General features: G+C 49.2%; 1 protein-coding gene across 3 annotated transcripts in view; it reads right to left on the bottom strand.

The window, feature by feature from the left end:
- The window catches only part of XPO6 (exportin 6), a 46,767-nt gene extending 30,712 nt beyond the window's left edge, over positions 1-16,055 (bottom strand). For all 3 annotated transcript variants that reach the window (XM_071761082.1, XM_071761083.1, XM_071761084.1), the window contains exons 1-2: positions 15,660-16,055; positions 293-383 (exon numbers count right to left, since the gene is read on the bottom strand). In XM_071761082.1, coding sequence (XP_071617183.1) covers positions 293-383; positions 15,660-15,662 — 94 coding nt within the window. In that variant the 5' untranslated portion in view covers positions 15,663-16,055. The remainder of the gene's footprint in view (positions 1-292; positions 384-15,659) is intronic.
- Positions 16,056-19,656: the final 3,601 nt, after the last annotated feature.

Raw genomic sequence — 19,656 nt, 5'->3', positions numbered from 1 at the left:
GAGAAGTTTTGCAGGATGTTATGTCCTGGCATAGGCAGAAAAAAGACCACGCTCTTCTTCTCTAAGCAATTTGCTTGATAAAAGCCCCCTCCATGCTCCCAGCAGTGAACAGCTCCTGACATCCCCATTACCTACAGGAGCTATCATGGGGTTGTTGAAACCCAAACTGCGTAAACCTTCATGTCAAGCCCATACAGAAGCAGGAGAGGCTGAGGTGCCAGCACTTTGATTTGCTGTGTTTAAGACAACACATCCCCTCTGTAGGTCTGCAGGCAGCAGGTCCTGAACTCACCGATCTCGCGCTTCCGCTCGTTCGTTGTGCAATTGTGGAAAAATTCTGTCATGAGACTCTCCAGAGCCCGCAGCGAGGCCTCCTCAGATGCCTGGGAATAACATTGCAAGGAAAGAGTTAAAACCAACTTCCACTCTGACCTGTACTCAGGAGGTTGGTGCAGCTCATGGCACTGATACACCCGAAACCCAACCAGAGCTCGAAGGCAGAGAGCAAAACCACCTGGAACTGAAACTGTACCCTGGTGTCAAGCAGTAACAAGAGGTGTCCACTGCACATGGGAGCTTTGGATGTGAAGGAACATCTGCCCAGCTGCATTAACTAACAAAAACAATGCTGGGAGGTTTCTTTTTTTTTTGCTTTTTTTGGTGGCATTTAGTAATTTTAAGTTAGCTTGTCAGGTCGTTCTCAAAAAGGCAACCAGTAAAGATGCTTTCAGATATTACAAACCCATGAGGAGGCATCATGAGCTTTGAGGGCTCCTGACACCTATTCCCATCTGTGCCTTGATGCTGCGCTGCCTTCTGCAACACCAAAGGTGCTCAAGAAGCAACAGCTTGAAAGATAAAGCAATTTCCATCACTCTGATATGCAACACTCAGCAATTTTATACAGGAAGAGCATCCCCACCATCGCTCCACAACAGCTTTTATTATTGGAATTCAGTTATAGCTGAGTGTTTATAACTCCTTTAAAAAAAAAAGATCAGAATTAGAACACAGTCCTTGCAAGGTCACTCTAGCTTTGCAGCTCTCTGGAGCTGGCATGATTTGGTTCCAGTAGAAGCTCATCACTGAGCTCAGCCTCTCTGGCTGTGCCACGTTTCCTGGATGGTCTAAGCCTGATAATGGATAGCAGCAGAAAACTGGGCTGCTGCAGCACAGACCATCAGTCATTCCTCTAATATTTTCAACACATGCTAGCAATAATAAATGCAATGAGATTCAAGCTCCGACCTTCCTCTGCACTGAAACAAAGTCAACCATTAAAGAAAACGCAGTTTTCCCTCAAAGAAAATCAAACCAGAAGCAAACCCCATGACTGGCAATCTCCTGCAAAGAGAGGAGTGAGTGAGACAACTTGTAGTGTTTGTTTCTGCAAGTTTCTAGATCCCATCTCCACACAGAACAGGACTAAGCAGCTCCTCAAACAGCCCAGGGTTGGATTCACCTGCCAGGAGAACCAACAGCATGGGAAGGCAAATTCAGCTCAGTTCTCCAAACACCTGGAAAGAGATGCTCTGCAGGACACTGTGTCTGTGCAGTGACTTAGCAAGGAACAATTTCATCCTAACTTTCCCATCACTCCATCCCTTTCTTTTTTTTTTTAAAGACCTTCTCTAGAAAGCCAGGAGTATTTTAGCAAGAAATATGGTCAGTGGGAAAGTGACTTAAAATAACCTACAGTCAAATCAAAGCCACTTGGGCAACTTGAGCAAAATCAAGAGCCCATTATCACTTTCTTAATCCATTTCCATATGGTCTCTGCAGACACTCCCTTTGCACTGTAAACTCCCCCTGCAGCCACTGAAGAACAGTCTGCTCCTCCTGCCAGTGACCATTTCCCAGGTAACAGCAGCACTGTGGATAAAAGCTTTATTAAAAAAAAAAAAAAATTGATTAAATGGAGTCCTTAATGTCACTAGGATATAGCCACACTGCCATTTTTATGCATTTCTTTCTGCACAGACAGCTGTTGCAAGTCATTGCAAGTTCCTCCAGAGTGCTCCCAGGCAGACCCACACATACATACCCTACATTCTACTAAATCCCAGTAGTTCACTACTCAGCTGCTCAGTAAGTCTCACCAGCAGAAAATACCAACCCCCTGAAGAAGTGATTCCCAGCATTGGGCAGATCCATCTGACAAATTCCTTGGCCAGAAGCACTCTCCTCCCACCCCACCCCACCACTGGACAGGATGATCACCTCAATTCCAGAGAAGCTCCTCACACAGGAATGGTAGGGCTCAAACATTTTGAGACAGCTGATTCAATCCTTTAGGACAGAAAGTAAGTCAGTTTTCTTCCCTGATTGTTCTTTTGGAAATAAACTGCAGAGTTCTCATAAATTTTGAGCATCTGCCATGTCCTCTATTGACTTCAAAGGGCCTCAGTGCTGAAGCTTTGAAGACAACAGCCTACTCCAAGGAACATGCTTCATTTTTTAGATAAAAATATCACTGTCACAATATTCAATGTAAAAAACAAAGACAAAAAAAAAAAAAAAAAAAAAAAAAAAAAAAAAAAAATCAAGAAAACTGAGAGTGCACAGCACATGCATTTTACGTAAAAAGCCCAGGCTGGCTAGAATCCAAGGTCAGCTCAGGCAGAAAGAAACAGCATGACCTCTGAGATTGTTTTCTTCTCTATTTCTCTTCTCCTGGGTGTTTGGGAGGTTGGGCCAAAGGAAGGTGGAGCAGCACAGTTTGTCTGAAGCAAGCAAAACCCAGCCCAGGTCTTCCCCCAGGTGCTATCTGATGGCCACACCAAGCACACCCCTCTGTGAGGAGAGCAGAGTTCTGCCTTACCTAATGCCTTTTGGGTATTCCTCAAGTTAAAAAAAGAAGTTCCTGGAGCAAACAGTTACCACCCACCTTTCAGGCAGAGGCTGTGATAACCAGGTCAGTGAGATAAAGGGGACACCACTGCTGGAGGCCTGCAGAGGACACTTACTGAGCCTGTATCAAGGTACTCCAGAAAGGGGATTATCTAGAGATAATTATCTGTACCTGCCTGTAGTGTACCCAGCTGCACCTCAGTGTTACTGCTCAGGTTAATGTGCAGTTTGCTTTCCTCTAGGGCTTGGTGTTTACTCTGCACTGAAGAGCAGAACAGGAAAGGATCACCAGGGAAAGAAACGCCGATGAATCCAGTCCTGAGCGTTAGGGGCTGCTTCAGTCCTGCAAGATCAGGACAAGATCAAATCCCACAGGCACTCAGAACCAGCAGCACTCAGTTCAGTTTCTGTCTGTTCTGGAATTCGGGTATTTGGGTCACCCACAAATTTCATTGTTAAAGCTTTTCAAAGTCATGAAGCCTGGTCCATCAGCATCACCATTCACTTCAGACCTTCTGGTAAGGGCTGGCAGTTTGCTTCACCTTCATGAGGCATCACTCAATATTCAACTATGAAAAGATAAATACTTTCCAATCCCTCTCAAGTTTTAAAATCCCCTCTCACTTCTCCCAAGTGCCTCCCAAGGCACTCAGGGCTGGATCAAACCACCAGGAACTGCTCTTTGCTCTCTTCTGACAACCATTTGAGAAAATCTGCTCAGTTCTATGAACCCTGTTTGCAGAGCAGGTAATAAGAGCTTTTTCCTCTGCTGTTCACTAAGAACAGCCAAGGTAAGATGAGGTGGTTGAGATCCATCCCCACTTTTGCCTCATGGCATTTGCTAAATGTGTTTCATGAACAGGTATCAAACTAGAAGTGTGTAGCTGCTTACTCATACCATTTATCTCTGAACTCCAACCCTCAATACCCTCCTCACACACCCCCAAATATGAGAGATTAGCAGCTGCATCTAAGGCTTCCTGTTTTGTGAGAATTTATTATATTTCCTACCAAAAACTTGCCTATTCAAAGACATTCTCCAGCCACCAAAGTACCAAAAGAAGGATCTACAAACCCTGGATGCACCAGCTGATTTCTGGAGTATTGCTCAACTGCATTTTAAGATGCATAAACCATTAATTGATTTCTGTTGATTAAGGAAAAAAATAATAGGAGCTGCCACCTTAGTGCATTTTAGGCTGTTGAAACTCCAGTTCAGTGCCCCTCAGTAAAGCTCTAGAGAAACAAAATCTTGTTATCTTGCTGCTTGGCCAAGGACTCCACTGCAATCTCTTGTTTAGCCTGTAGCCTATGACTAAAGCCTCTGGGTAGGATGAGTTACTCATCCAACTCTGATGAATAACAGAGCAATGATTTTTGGATTGCAATTTTGACATTGCATATTTACTTGGATAGAAGCTACAACATTAATTTTACTTTGCATATAACCAAAGACAACCCCACCCCTTAAAACAGTCCCTGATCATTCTGGAAGACAGCAAAGTGCTTCATAAAGATATTTCCATTTTCTCTGCAAGTGCTTTCACTCAGAGCTCGCTTCCTATCTTTTTACTTCATGTTACATTCTCTAAGGTGATTGTTTCTTTTAGGGAGGGGCTCTTCTTTAAAACTTGAACACAAGCTGTTAACCTTTTAACATTTTTTGTTGGCAGCCGGGCAGAGCATCCATCATACAAGCAGTGGTTTATATATAGCAGCTCAAGCTTGTGACAACTGGAAGAGGAAAGTTATGTCTGCTGATTATTTCTAATATATTTGCAAATGGCTAGCACTCCAAAACAAAATTAAGGCAATCCTGCTACAAAGCTTTTTTCAGTGAGACATTGATAGCAGCTTAAAGTTACCAGTGTGACTCTAGACGTGCTCCTGGCAGCACAGAACATCTTCCTCTGGCGTGGAAGAATGGATTTTCCATCCCACAAGCTGAACACCTCCTTCCATGGCAGGTAGGAAAAACACCAGTGGAACCCCAGCAGCCCTCCCCACAGCTCTTTACCCCCCCTGCAACATCTCTACTCTTTCAATAAAAAGGACAGGGTCTTTTTCTGTCAGGGAGCTGTTATTCACCACCCCTCTGCACCCTATCATGTTTTTCACTCCAACACCCACTCTTGTTCCATCCCTTTCAGTACCTGCACTGCTGAAGCTCTTTCCACACTGTATCTAACACCTACCAGCCCCAAAAGCCTCCCTACACCATACAGCAATAGCAAATGGAGGGATTCTCCCAGCACAACCCTAGCTTCCCAGGTTTTTTGAGCCTGCTTTTACATCCCCTCCCTACGCACCACATCTCCTACTGTCACCAGTGCAAGAAACACAACCTGGCAAAATTCAGCTGCCTCCTGGATATCAAGGTTTGGGATCTCATGGTGCTTCAGCCAGCTCTGTTAAATGAGTTCCAGCTACACCTACCAGCTTGTGCTCCTGATGGGCAGTTCTGCCAAGGAGAGGAGAGAGCAGGAGAGCACATGGTATGAAACCCCCCTTGTCTGAAGCATTCCCAGCAGGAACTGCTGTAATGGCACCAAGAAGCCAGTGCACGGGGTGGAGAGAAGAAAAAAACCATGCACACACCATGGCAGCTGCTAGTGTCAAGTAACTTTATGACAGCTCTGCCTCTGCTGATCTACACTGTCCCATCCTATTCCACTTCACAGCCTCCTGCTTCCAATTTTGTGCAGTTTTAATAGTATGGTCATAAATTGTGCTTAATAGTACAATCATACAAACACAAACCACTGCACTTTAGCTGCTGAATTTTCTTCCTTTCTTTTTTTTTATTGTTGCTGTAGGCAATTTTTAAGGAAACCCAGTCAAGATTACATCAGTAATACACACACCTACAATGCATGTGCACTCAAGTAGTGATTTACTCATTTCAGAATTCCTAGGCTGTCATTCAGCATCCCTCCCTGCCTAAGCCCCAACATAACAGGGTAACAAACACATCAATTGGCCATTACACAGTCAGAAAGATTGTAGGTCATTTCCACACAAAACCCTTGTGTGGGTCACTAAACCCTTCCTTTCGCAGCTATCAGCAAAGCTGAGATATTATCACCACTTCAGTGAACCCCTGGAACAGCCTCGGGTCACTGGATGCAGTTGATGAAAGAAGTGCACCATTATTTTTAGCAACAAAAGCAGAATTATGAAGTGGTTTTAAAAAAAACAACCCCAAAGCTGTACGACACCCAGCGCATCCTCTTGAAAGGATGAATGCACACAACCAGGGCAGAGATCTGCAGGTTTAGTGACTACTTTTAATCCCTACAACTAATGGTTGTAGCAGTGTGGGGTTTCCATGGTCTCCTTCCCAGTGGAAGCCACAGAGGGGTCTCCGATGAGGAGGCAGCATGCAGCACACCCAGCAGGATGCTGCTGATGGTATCGAGACACAGCTCAGTCTTTCATCTCAGTTTCCTTCTTGCATTTCAGAGATGGGTTTATGGGGTTTTTTTTGTGGTTTAATGAACTGAAACCCACGTGGGCTTCACTCTGTGCTTTGACAACAGTTCAGGATCCTGGTGCTGTTTCAAGAGATGTCCTGGCTGCAGAACACAGCCCTGGCTTTGAGGGACACAACTCTGGCAGCTCACTAATGAGAGGCAGATCTTGAAAACTCATTCGTGTTGTACAACAGTTGAAGAAAAAAAAAAATCTACTCTAAAAGCCATGATTTACTGTTCAACACAAGGCAACTGGCAGAGGAATAAGGGCACTGTGCTCTTCTCCATCTCCCTGGTGTGATGATGTCCAGCACAGGAGCTGCTCCAGGCCCTTCTGCCTGTACAACTCCCCACTTCAGAAATCCCCCACTGCACTTCAGAAATCAACATGGTTTATTTAAACATCAGCTAAGGACTAGGAACAACCACAGGCACAACACTACTGCGTGGCACAGGCTATGGAGAGCCAGCAGTGATAGTCTGATGCCTTGGACAGGATAAGGAGATCATCTTACCTGTAAACACTGCCTGCTACACAAGTGATCAGGTACCTTTCTGAATACCTGAGGGATCTTATTTCTTAAATCTCCTTGTACAGGCAGTTTCAGTTGACCAGGCTTCAGGTCTGAAAGCTGAACTTTGACTAACAGGCTCAAGTGTCTGAGGTCTGATTCTTTCTGAACCAGTAACTCTTAATGGAGGTGACCCAGCCCGGGCTGCACCAAGCACCCTGTGCTTCCTTCACTGGGTACAGAAGGGTCTCAGCACATGGGAACACAGCAAGCAAAGAGCTCTCAAATTCAGCACCTAGAAAGTCTCTCAGGGAACCTACAAGAGGAATTAAATTATCACAGCAAGCTGGCCAAGGACAAGCACAGAAGCAATTCACTTATGGGCTCCCCGATGCCCAGGGATGTGCTGGAGATTTGCCAACTGATTTACTGTGGTTTAACTCCTGGAAAAGACTTAGCAACACATTATTTCCCAAAAAAAGCTAAAATGCTGATCCACAGATGAGAAGTGCAGAAGTATCCAAAGCAGAGTACTGAGGATCAGTGCATTTCACCATAGCACATTTTGCCACAGAGGTGCCACTAGAGTCACTTTTTGGACTTAAAATTTTCAGTCCACCTACACTCATTAGACTTTCCTTAAGGACACACTCTGTTCAGACAGCCCTCAGCTGCAAGTCACCACTCTAATAAAGCCACCACTGATACCAGGTTGTCAGTTTGGGTGATAATTGAGAAAACAAGCCCTGAAGCCAGAGCATGCTCCTCAGATGGACACCACATCATCTGCCCAGGTGGTCAGCTGGGCACAAGGCACTTTCTGCATGCTAAAACAGTGCAAGGTGACTCAGGTTCTCTCTCAGAGTACAGAAGCAACCTAAATTCTTCCAGTGAAGTCTAGACACTCATCTCTAAAGGGAACAGTTTTGCAATCTCAGTGTCTGGGTCCATCCTCTCACCTCACCCCTCCCTTTGTTGGGTTCCCTGAGATGTGCCCACACTCCAACCAAGCCTGTGACCCTTTGGAAGAAGATCCTTCTCCTTTTTTGTAAGGTGATGCTCACACAGGAGCTCCAGGATCAGGATTACAGGGTGCAAATCACTTCCCTTTTTTCTGCAAAAGTAAATCTAGGCCACAGGGCTGGCCCAAACAAAGGCACCCAGCGTGAGACACCCCAAGGTGACACTTCCCCTGCCAGTTTAGGTGAAGAAACCCAAGTTTTAAAAAAGATGTAAAAAAACCCCACCAAGGACACAAGAATGCTGGAGTGGGGGGAAAGAGTATTTATGGAGGGAATAAAAACCTCCTTATAAAAACTCTTTACAAAAATAAAAATGCTTACATCTTCTAACTCAAATGGTCCAGAACAATCAATACATGAACAGCAGCATGTAAAGCAAAGGTACAAAGTATGACCTTTTAAAAACGTTTTTAAAAGCACACATCTTCAAGTTTTAACCAAGCCTTCCTACAAAGGTGGCCTTTCTTGCCCTTACAGTGGGATATTTGACACTTAATAATAAGGCTTGCTCCTCACCACGTGTTGAAATGTGGCAGCTCCTTAGACCAAAAAGAAGAAAAAAAAAGATGCTTAAGTGATGGGAGTTGTAAATCTGGTGTGCTTGCAGATCAGCACGAAGGCATCCAAGATGCATTAACAGGTTTTTAAAAACACTTTTCAAATACTGTACTGTCTGCAAAGCTGAAAATAAGTCCTTATTTATCTCAAGCCACAGTCAACTCACAGTGACACAGGGACAGTTTGAATTGCAGATACTTGCAACCTTAACTTTAGGAGTCTCTGGAAGTGTGCACATATGCAGAGCTGGAAATGGAAAGCCCTAGGACACGCAAAAAAGAAAGCAAATATGAGAAGAAAACAATTATTCAGCATGTTTCTTAAAGTGGCAGTTGTATTCAGATGCAGCTCCTGAAAAGCAAACCTCCTTGGAGATTCTGAACTGCAGACACATCCCAGCTGCTCATTTTCCAGGTAGTTTGAGACATCCACTTCTGCCTGGCAGGATTAAGACCATTACCATGGGGAAAAACTCTGCCAACACCAGACCTTGCAATGTGACACCAGGGCAAGGTTTAAGGTACATCTGGGGGAAGGATTATACCTTACCCAATATACTACACCAGCCAGACCTGATTTCCAAGGAGGTCTGAGTATACTGCAGGAAAGAGAAAACCCAAACAGTATTTTATAAGACCCTTACCCCTGCCAAAGAGTGAAAAAAACTAAAACAAAAAGATTGTGTAATTGCAACTTTAATTTCTGGCATTAAAACAAGTGCTGGGCATTTAAGAGGTTATAACGAAACTATTGTGGATTAAACTTAGTATGGGGATAACTCTGCAGTACTTTTCTTTTTCATTTTCAGTGTTTCCAGAGGACAGCACATGCAAGAAGAACATCTGTCTCACTTGAAGAGGAAGCTGCTGACAGCCCTCAGGTGCAGGAGCCCTGCAGGCACTTCTCACCTGGGCATCTCCTGCAGCTTGGGAGACCCACAGGGGCAGCCCCTGGGGAAATGTGCAGGGTCATGTCCCAGGACTGGGGGCTCTGAGGGACCAACACAGGGCTACCTGCTCCAGGACTGGGGGTCTACAAGGGGTGGGCACAGGACCATCACCTGTGGGACCTGGGGAGCTTGGCTGGGCTGGCAGACAACGAGATTTTGGTCACCAGAACCCGGCTCCTTTTGACAAGAGCCAGCAGGAAACAAGGAAAAACAACTGAAACTTCCTTGCAAGGTCCTGCAAAGCAGCCTCTTCCTCCCTCACCCATCCCTGCTCACAATCTGCTCCTCCTGGGATGCAGTGGGAGCAGTGGTTTATCCCTCAGACACAGATGGGAGCAGACACAGCCTGGCTGCTGAGCCTCACGCTTGCAGGACAGAGATTCCAGGCTACGGATCACATCTTCCTCTTTCTTTTTCCTCTATGTTTGCAAAAAAGAAAGCCAAGGAATTCTAGATAATTCAGTCTTCTCTCCACAAGCACAGGAACTGCTCAATGGTATGGGGGGGTGAGTGACACAAACCTGACCACTGCAGAGCAGCTCTCTTCACTCTATCACTTCCAGACCTTGACTCTGAACACACTCTTCTCCAACACCAGCTGCTACTCCAAAAACAACCACCAAGACAAACTTCAGTGGAAGAAACCATCCTCAATCCCAAAGAAATGGACTTACTGCAATAGGGAAGAAATCAGTTCTGGTTTCTGCCCACTGGAGCAGGCATCACCCAAGCAGAATACAGATTATTTTTTCTTCCAGACAAAATAATATCTCATAAGGAAAAAAACCAACCATTCCAGAAGGCTGCACCCCTATATCTAATGGATGGCTTTGGCATCCTAACAAGCCAGTATCCAAAACAGATAAGTGTGCTCCTTTCTCAAAAAAAAAGGGACAAAAGAAACCATAACAAGCCCTCTCAGGAAGAAATTAATGCTGCAATTAAAGCTGTAATAAAATATTAAGTCAAACCACTAAAAATACACACAGACACAAGCTTGGAGGTGCTGAAACAGATTAAAATATAATTTGGAGCCTGAATACAAAGGGCTGGGCAATGGTAAAATAAGTACAGTTCTAGGCATGATTTCATTTGAGAAGGATTGGGGAAGATGGGAGGAAAAAAAAGAAAAAAGGCAGTTGTGATGTTGCTAGAAGAGTCTGAACTTAAGTGAAAGCTTCTAATCTTGACTGTAAACAGAAAAGAAGAGAGAAGGCAAAGAAAGCATTAAGAGACACCTACGTGTGTGTGTAGGGGGTATGGCTGGATAAAAGCTGCTTCACTGCAGGAACATCTTCCCTAAATACCAGGTGCTCCTGGCCTTGGAGAAGCTGCATCCATCACTCCTTCCCGAGGAGAGGGGGTCTCCCTGGAGCACCCACCCTGCTCCTGACCACAGGAAGGAGCCCCAAGGGTAACCTGCTGCTTCAGTGTCAGCAGTAGGAGAAAAAAGCTACACACTTTACCTCTATAAAGGGTATTCTGAGCCTTTTATTTTGACAAAACAAAGCTGGCAAACATGTTTTTCCCCTCCCAAAATTAGAAGATTGCCACGTGAACACCTGGGATGCAGCAGTGACCCAAATACAAATACAGCTCTAATGTGAAATATCTGCTGACTGATAAAGGATGATGATTTGGAAAGATTTTAGGACATTATTCTCCCAGCAAGGTATCAGTCTATGCACATAAAAGCTACCATTTTTATTTTTTTTTTAGTTTTGCATACATCAACATCTGTTAAGAGATACAATAACAGCAGCTCCTTCTCCCTGCTGGAAATGGGAACACCTAATAATGTGCATTTCAATAACCAAACAGAACACAAATTCCTGAGGGATCTGCACACTGAGGGATCTCTTTCCAGCAGCAAACCCCACTGCTTGAGCTTAGCAGTACCTGCCAGATTTTAATGCTTTCCTGCAAAAAATAATAACAACCACCACCACTTCTCTACTATGACTATCATCTAGCAAAAAGAGGCTTTTCAAGCTAGTTTAGTAGACCTTGAGGCTCAACAATTCTGCCTTAATACATTTTAACCCATCTGGAGACACTGCAGCCTACAACTAGCTACCCAGGGCTTTGAAATATGGCCTGGGTACCACAACTATGGATCCTGAAAGGTATTAACTACTTCACTAAATTAGCTATTTAAATTTTTTTTTTCCAGAGAAAAAGCTTTCATTATGGCAGAGCCATCCTTAAAAGCCACACTTGAGCCCAGCTTTCCTGCTCCAAACTCAGTTCTGATTCCTTGTTGCTCTCCCTCTGCCAAAAGGGACAGACAGGTCCTTGCTTCACTGCAGGCTGATGCCACCACCAAGGGTGACACTGCAGACAGAGCTGCCCACCCTGCTGGGCACCACCCCACCCCATCCCACCCTCTGCTTTGCTGCAGAACCAGGAGCTGTGTGGAACACATGAAATCTCAGCTCCTGATTCACGTTTTAATAAAAGGGGGACAATAAAGAGGCAAAGGAAGTGACAGGACTTGAAGGCCAAAAATGAAAGGCTGGAACCCTGAAGTTCCTGTTCTCTTGTTTCTCTGCTCAGTCAGAATGGTTTTTAAACAGGGTTTACAACTCTTTTTAAGCCATGTACTTGGAGGGGCTGTACAACAAGCAGGCCACGGTGCTCTGGTGCTGATGCTGCAGCTGGAGCAGGGGATGAGCTGACCCAGCTCCCTCTTGGTCTCAAAACCTCAGCCAAGCAGAGGCCACCTCCTCCCCAGGCACCACCAGGAGCTCCCAGTGCACAGCACAGCCAGCAGGACCTGTTCTCCACCTCAGAGCCCAAGCAGGATTCAGGCACCTCCTGCACCGTGGGACAGCCAGAGAGCTTCTGCACAAGCTGCTGGGAGCAGACACCAGGAGTGACCCCAAACCCAGCACACAGCTCACAGCCCCGAGGCTGACCCAGCCCCAGCCCCACCAGCTCAGCTCCATGAGAGCCACACTGAGCAGCAGGGATCCCAGGAACCCAGCAGCAAGCTCCCTGGCAACCCTGAGTGTCAGAACAACTACTGCTCACCAGCAACACCAGGCCTGCTCTGCTCACTCCTCAGCAAACTGAGGGCTTCAACCACCACCAGGTCTCCAAAGGAAGCTTTGAGCATTAAAAAAGCAAACAAACAAACAAAAAGACAGCACTTACTGCTAAAACAAATGGGCAAGTGCTAGAGGGGCTATAAAATAAAAGCTAAGATGCTGCTGTGGGAAACTTAGAAAGATTCAAACAACACACACCCACTGCCTACTTCCATTTTTGCAAGTTATATTTGCCTGATGCAGAACAGGGCCACAAAGCTTCTGTGGCTCTGCTGCTGCTTCCATTGTCTGCTTCCCACTTAGCTACACATTTATGGGGCCTGGTGACACCCTGAAAGAAGTGTGACTGCTTTTGTAACTAAAACCAACCCTTTTGAGGAGCCTGTTTGCTGTTCTCTGCCTGAAGGGCTGACTTTAAATCTGCAGCCTAACAATAGCATTTCCTGGAGAAGTCCCTTTTCCTAAGTTGTTCTTCTGGTTGCTGGTAGGATACAAATCCCAGATAATTGAAGAATGTGTGTGCTAGGAGGTAATCACCTGACTTCCAACCTCACATGGGAGTTACCAATCCACTTCCCAGGTGATTGGTTCACCCAGGAAATCATAATTGGGCCCTGACAGCTTCAGACATGGCTCATCCTTGCTCATGGGAGCAGGAAAAAGGCAAGAGGATAAGTGGTGACACAAATGCAGAGTGTATTTGGATGCAAAACACAAACGCATTCAAGGTTTATTTCCACAAACATTTATTTTGAAACTGTTCACAAAAATCATCTGGAAAGATCCTACAAGTTGGCTGGGGAACCATATTAATTACTTCTGCTCTGTTAAAGAAAAGCTTGAAGAGTGCCACTCAAGTCCCTAAGTCAGAGATAGTCACCTCTGTTCAGAGGTCAACTTGAACGCACAAGAACCTGCCTGAGAAGCCTGTGTTCTGCCATACCCTTTTCTCTACAAAGACACCAAGACACCAGCCCAGCACTGACACAATTTTTCACAGAAAGGCACTGCCTGGGTGCTGTACAACCACCCTCTGGCAGACAGAGAACCTGCACTCACAGCCTGACCTGCCAGAGGTGTGTAACAACCACCACACGTGGTCCCAGGAGCAGAAGGCTTGACACAGCTCTTCACAAACACCTCAGCAACCTAAGGGATGGCTCAAGCTTCCTCTGCAACTCAACAGCTTTTCCAGAGTGTGGAAGGTTCCTGAGCCATGAGTAGCATCTCACAACAGGCACCTGTTGTACAACACACTCAGGTTCTTCCCTCCCTTCCACACTGACCCAGCTCAACTCCACCTGACAGAATCTGCTCCCCCAAGCCTGGATTTCTGACAGCAGAGTTTAATTATGTTTCACTCATCACAGTATCCCTTACAGCATCTCCTCCTCACTTTCCCAGCTGTTTCTGGGGAGAAGGGCAGGCTAGCAGCAGAACATGCCCATCTGTGAGCTCCAAGGAAATGGGAACACGAGGGAACTCTTGCTCAGCAGTCACATGAGGAGTCACAACAGTCAGTTCTGCAGCACAGCCTGACAACTGCTTCTCAGCTCACAAAACCAGCACTCAGCTTGTAGCTGAACCAAACACTGGATGTTCAAGATAAAAAAGACACCAAGGTGTAACTCATCAGGCCAAATGTGCATCCATTTGGAGGCAAAGAGAGAACCCAGAAGTCCTCCTGCAGTTCTGAGAGCACACCCTGAACCACCTCTGTAACCTCTCCACATGCAGGGCTGGTTTGTTGGATACAACTACCAAATTCTCCAGGTATTATTACTTTAACCCCAGTATTTGTTAATCCTGGTGAGCCAGAGACAGTCACCCAAGAGAATCCACCTCCAGAACATCACCTTCTGTTCTAGCTCTGCCTAAAGCTAACTTCAGGAAGAGCCAGGGCACGTGGCAGACAAGTCAGGAGGCTGTGCTGAGCAGGTACATCCCTCACCTACACACACCCACCAGTAACAGGCTGCTACTGGTATTTATCATGTCCCACCCCACCAGACACTGCATGGAGCTGCAAGGCCTCTCAAGGGGATTAACAAAATTCAACTTAGGAGGGCTACAGAGAGCAAGGTTTCAATAAAGCAGGAGCAGAGCAAACAATGTGCACGTGAGATTATTTCAGCTCTTGGGTGAAGAAATTACCAACTGCAAACCAAGATCCCAGCTGCCCACAGAAAAAGGACACAAGGCCTGAGTCAAGGTTCTCTAAAACAGCTGAAGTTAGAAACTGGTTGGAAACTGGATCAGTAACTGCTGCCTTTGCCCAGTGGGACTCTGGCTGAGACAGGAGAGGAGGCAGAGTTCCAAGAGCAGATCCAGGGCTGCCAAACACATCTCTCTGCTTACTGATCACATGGATCACAGTGTGGAGAGGTTACAGAGGTGGCTCAGGGTGTGCTCTCAGAACTGCAGAGGGACTTCTGGGTTCTCTCTTTGCCTCCAAATGGATGCACATTTGGCCTGATGAGTTACACCTTGTCTTTTTTTACCTTGAACATCCAATGCTCGATTCAGCTACAAGCTGAGTACTGGCTTTGTAAGCTGAGAAGCACGTGTTTAGAGGTCCCCTTTGTCAACCCAATAACTGGGGAAAAGAAGGTTTCCCTGCAGGAAGAACATGGGAAAGATCAGTTGTTACTGAGCACAGCACTGCCAGCACTTGGTATGGGCCACAGTGAGCAACATCCTGACCCTCTGAAGACAGATTTCCAGCTCTGCAACCTTGGCTGCCTGCACCCCACGGACCGAAGATCTTTTATCTCCCTTCTTATCAAGGGAAAAAAAAAAAAAGATCGTGCAAATCAAAGCACAAATCTCTGGATTGCACAGAGCCCCGGCTGCTGCTGCGGGAAGGTGTCTGAACAGCAGCAAACATCCGCAGCAGAGGGGGAACCGGGCCACGTCTGCAGCTCGGCCCGGGCCAAGCTGAAAGCGAACGGGGCAGCTGCACGGCGGGCACCGGAGGGAACCCGCGACTCCCATCACCCGACACAAAGGCTCCCAGGAGCGATTTCTGCTCCCAAGGTTTTATCCCGGCTGCTCCCAAGGCGGCTCCGGGGCCGAAGGCCGCCCCGAACACCCCCCCCCGGGACGGAACGCTCCCCGCAGCAGGCCCCGCACCTCCCGCTGCCCGTGCCGGGGGCAGGCCCGAGGGCTGCCGGGCCCGGGCCAGGCCTCAGGCCCCGCCGAGGCGCAGCGGGATCCCCCCCGCCCCCCTTCCCCTCCTCACTCACCATGGCGGGCGGCGGCTCCCGGGGCGGCTCTAGGCTGGGCCCCGCGCTCCGCTCATCTCACGGCCGGCGGCGGCCAGCGGAGAGGCCTCCCCGCCCATGCACCGGCCGCAGAGCCTCGGGGCGGCGGGCGGCTTCCCCGACCGGAGAGCCGCCGCCTCCTCCCAGCCCCCGGGCCTCCCCCGGTCAGCGGGGACGGGGAGCCCCGGGGCGCTGGGACGGGCGGCCGGAGGGCACGGGCCCGCGGGGGCCGGGAGGGCGCGGCGTGGAGCGGCCGGAGGTAGGAGAGAGGCGGTGCGGGGAGCGGGAGGCGATCGCGGCGGTGTCGGTGCGGGCGCTGCCTACGCCAGGCGCATCCCGCCGCGCACCGGGCAGCGGCCCCGCCCCGCCCCGCCCTCCCGCCGGAAGCGGGGCCCGGGAGGCCGCAGCCAATCAGAGCCGAGGCGGGGCGTGGGGCGCATGCGCAGATGGGCGCAGGACGCCGGTTGCCGCCATGTTGGAGAAGGGCGCGGTGCCCGGCAGTGGGAGGGGGCGCGAGGGAAGGGGCGGGACGGGAGCTGCGCCTCGCCCCGCCCCCAAAGCACTGCGCATGTGCAGTCAGAGCTTCCCGCCCGGCAGGAAGCGGTTTGGGGGCGGGGTCTGTGAGGGGGCGGAGTCAGGGGCGGGGCCGTTTCTTGCCACGCCCCCAGAGAGCAGGTGAATTTCTTTAAAAACAAAAACAAAAAAACCCACCACCAAAAAAACCCCACAAAACCCCAGGGGGAACCCAGCCATAAAGTCCTGCCTGGAAAACCCGTGAGCTGTGACCAACCGGAGCCCAACGAAGCTCTCACAGATCCCAGAGCTTTGTGCGGGTCCCCACGTCCCCTGAGGCACTGACAGCTTGGGGAGACGGCTGAGGCTTTGGAGGGGACAATGTCCATATGGGATAACGCAAACGCTTCCAGTTACGTGAGGGGATTAAACACAGCCAGAGAGGGGGAAAATAAACCCTGCATGGGGTCTAACCAACCCTGAGGCTCAACAAGAGGGTTCTGGCTGAGCAGCTCTGGGGCCTCTCCACAGCTCATTTATTCCCCCTGCTCTCAGCAGAGCGCTGACCCCATGGCCCCCCCAGTCCTGCTCACCCTGCCCCATGGCTGGAAAGGCCCTTCCTGGGCCCCCGGGCTGATAAAACCTCACTGGGAAGGAGATGACTGCTGGGAGGTTCATCTGCTCACTGCCAGGGGCTGATGAATTGCACCAGGAGCTGCCCCCAGGCAGAGCCCTGCCTGCAAAACCTGTCCCTCCAACACCTCCAGGACCCCTCCCACACCTCAGAAACCCCTCCAGCACCTCCAGGACCCCTCCAGCACCTCCAGGAGCCCTCCAGCACCTCCTAAACCCCTCCAACACCTCCAGAACCCCTCCGAAACCACCCACAGTTCACCCCAACATCTCCAAAACCTCTCCAACGCCTCCAAAACCTCTCTGAATACCTCCAGAACCCCTCCAACATCTCCAAAACAGATTGCAGCAGCTCCAAAAACTCCAATTTCCCCCCAAAACACTCCAACGTTCTCACCAGCATCTCCAGAGCCTCTCCAACATTTAAAAAAAAAACCCTTCAAAAACCTTCCCAACACCTGCCAACCTCTCCCAACACCTCCAGACCCTTTCCAAGGCCTCAACAATCCTCCCAGTTCCCGTTCAGCACCTCCCGTGCCCCTCCCGTGCCCCCCAAGCCTCCCGGAGCCGCGCAGCGCGGTGCCCGCCAGGCCCGGAGGTGCCAGCTCAGCAGCGGGCAGGTTGCCATGGTGACCAGCACCGGGATAATCTCATTATCCTCATTTGTTATTCCGGAGGGGCTGCACATTGCCTGTCTGAGCATTCCAGCTGCTGGACAGGGAGCTGCTGGTCCACACTCACCTCTCAGCTCTGCTGCTTTTTTTGGGGTATTTGGTTTTTTTGGGGGTGTCTCCACATCAGACACAGCCCCAGCTGAGATGGGAGGGAGCTGGGATGCCACGGGAACAGGGCAAGGGACCAACCAAAGCCCCAAACCCATTAAATTAATACAGGTGGTGGGCACCAAAAGAAGATAAAGCTCTGCTGGCTTCTCTCATGGAGCTTCTCTGCTTTCTTCCTACCTCCTCTGCAAAACCCCAGGGGATGCAGGGGCTTCTAGGGCAGGATTTGGGGCTGATGGTGAGCACCAAGCCTTCATCCCTGCTTCAGGAAGACATCCTGGTGCCTCCCACTGCTGTGGAAATAAAGGGTCTCACCTGGCCCTGGTTGGGAGCTCCACAGCTGCCCCCATTTCCACTGTAAACAGGCACAGAAAGGTGCTGCAAGGTGATGTGAAACCCTCCCATCAAAGCTTCCTGCACAGCTCCACCCATCTGAGTACACACTGAAACCCTCACCTCATTTCTCTGCTTTATTCTGCAGAGTTTGGGGTTTGCCTGCAGGGTGAGCCTGAGCCCAACCCAGCAGCTGCTGATGCTTCACTGGGTCCCAGCTGGGTGGCTGCTCCCTTCTCCTTTCATTGCTCCCACCACAAACTGAGCTGCAACTCATCCCCAGGGTGGAAATGAGCATCCTCCTGCCCTGCCACCTCACAGGAAGGAATGGGCCAGAAAGGGTTAAACCACAACTCACCAGGACAGTAAAGGTCTCACGAGTGGTTTGGCAATAGGTTTGCTTCTTTATCAAGCTACAAATAATCCAGCAGGAATTAAAAGACCCAAGTAGAAATGCCTGCAAAAAGTACACATAGGTGAAATTTATTTTAAAAAAACACTGCAGGGAAAGGGTGCTCCTGAGACCTCCTCCCCACCATGCTTGTCCTTCCCCTTCCACCTGCCACTGCTCTGTGCCAGGCGTGGGTACCTGTGACAGGGTGCTCTCATCCCACACCATCCCAGTAACATGGTGCTCCCATCCCACACCATCCCAGTAACGTGGTGCTCCCATCCCACACCATCCCAGTAACATGGTGCTCCCATCCCACACCATCCCAGTAACATGGTGCTCTCATCCCACACCATCCCAGTAACATGGTGCTCTCATCCCACACCATCCCAGTAACATGGTGCTCCCATCCCACACCATCCCTCATCCCTGTGCAGGGCAGCCCAGCTGGGGTGTCCATCCTGCCCAGGGGGGCTTTGCTGAGCAAGACTTTTGTGGCCCCCACACCTCCCAGCCAGGTCCCCCTGCATCCATTCCTGCTCAGCTCCATGCCCCGTGGGGATTCCTCCGTTTGGGTCCACAGGTGATGTCCTTTGGGCCACATCAGTTGTGTCCCTGGGAATGGCTTCCCAGTTCCCATGGGAGGGCAGCTGCTTTAGGCTGGGACAAAAGTAGCCCATGGAGCAAGGGTCTGAGGCATGACAGGAGGTGCCCAAATAAGCAAGGGGGCAAGACCCTGCTTCAGATGGGCCTTGCAGCTCTGCTCTTTCACGTGTATCTGGAAGGGAGAACTGGAAATTCATCCCAGTGTCCGCATCACCCCTTCCTACAGCCCCAGGCCCAGAGGAGCAGCGTGGGTGAGGGGCAGCAGGCAGCCCAGGCAGCTCAGTCTCTCCCATAGCAGACCCCACTACTGTCACAGGCAGGGGTGAAAGGGCTTTTTTAAAACCTGCACAGAGTTTGGAGCCTCTCCTTGCCATCTTCTGAGATTTCAAACAACAAACCCACCCATGTGATGCAGCACACCCACCACTTTGGGAGGGGACCAGCAGAGGTGCAGGTGGTGGGGAGGAGGACAGCAGAGCTGGGATTCCATGGGCAAGGTCCTGAGGGATCCATCACCCACCATGGGGCATCTACCAGGAGCCAGATGGATTTTTGGGTCCCACACCTCAGTGGGAAGTGGCTGACGGGGTTTGAAAAAGCTGGGAGCAGGGTCCCATCAGACAGGCATCACCATGGATCAGCAAGGCTTTTTCTCAGGGTTTCTGCTCATCTCTGCTCAGCCCATTATCCAAGGCATTAAATTTTAACATTTTTTGTTGCT

The sequence above is a fragment of the Heliangelus exortis genome, chromosome 17 (genome assembly GCF_036169615.1).
Source record: "Heliangelus exortis chromosome 17, bHelExo1.hap1, whole genome shotgun sequence".
NCBI lineage: Eukaryota > Metazoa > Chordata > Aves > Apodiformes > Trochilidae > Heliangelus > Heliangelus exortis.
Note: the sequence above shows the minus strand (reverse complement) of the source record. Positions and strands in the feature narration are given on the sequence as shown.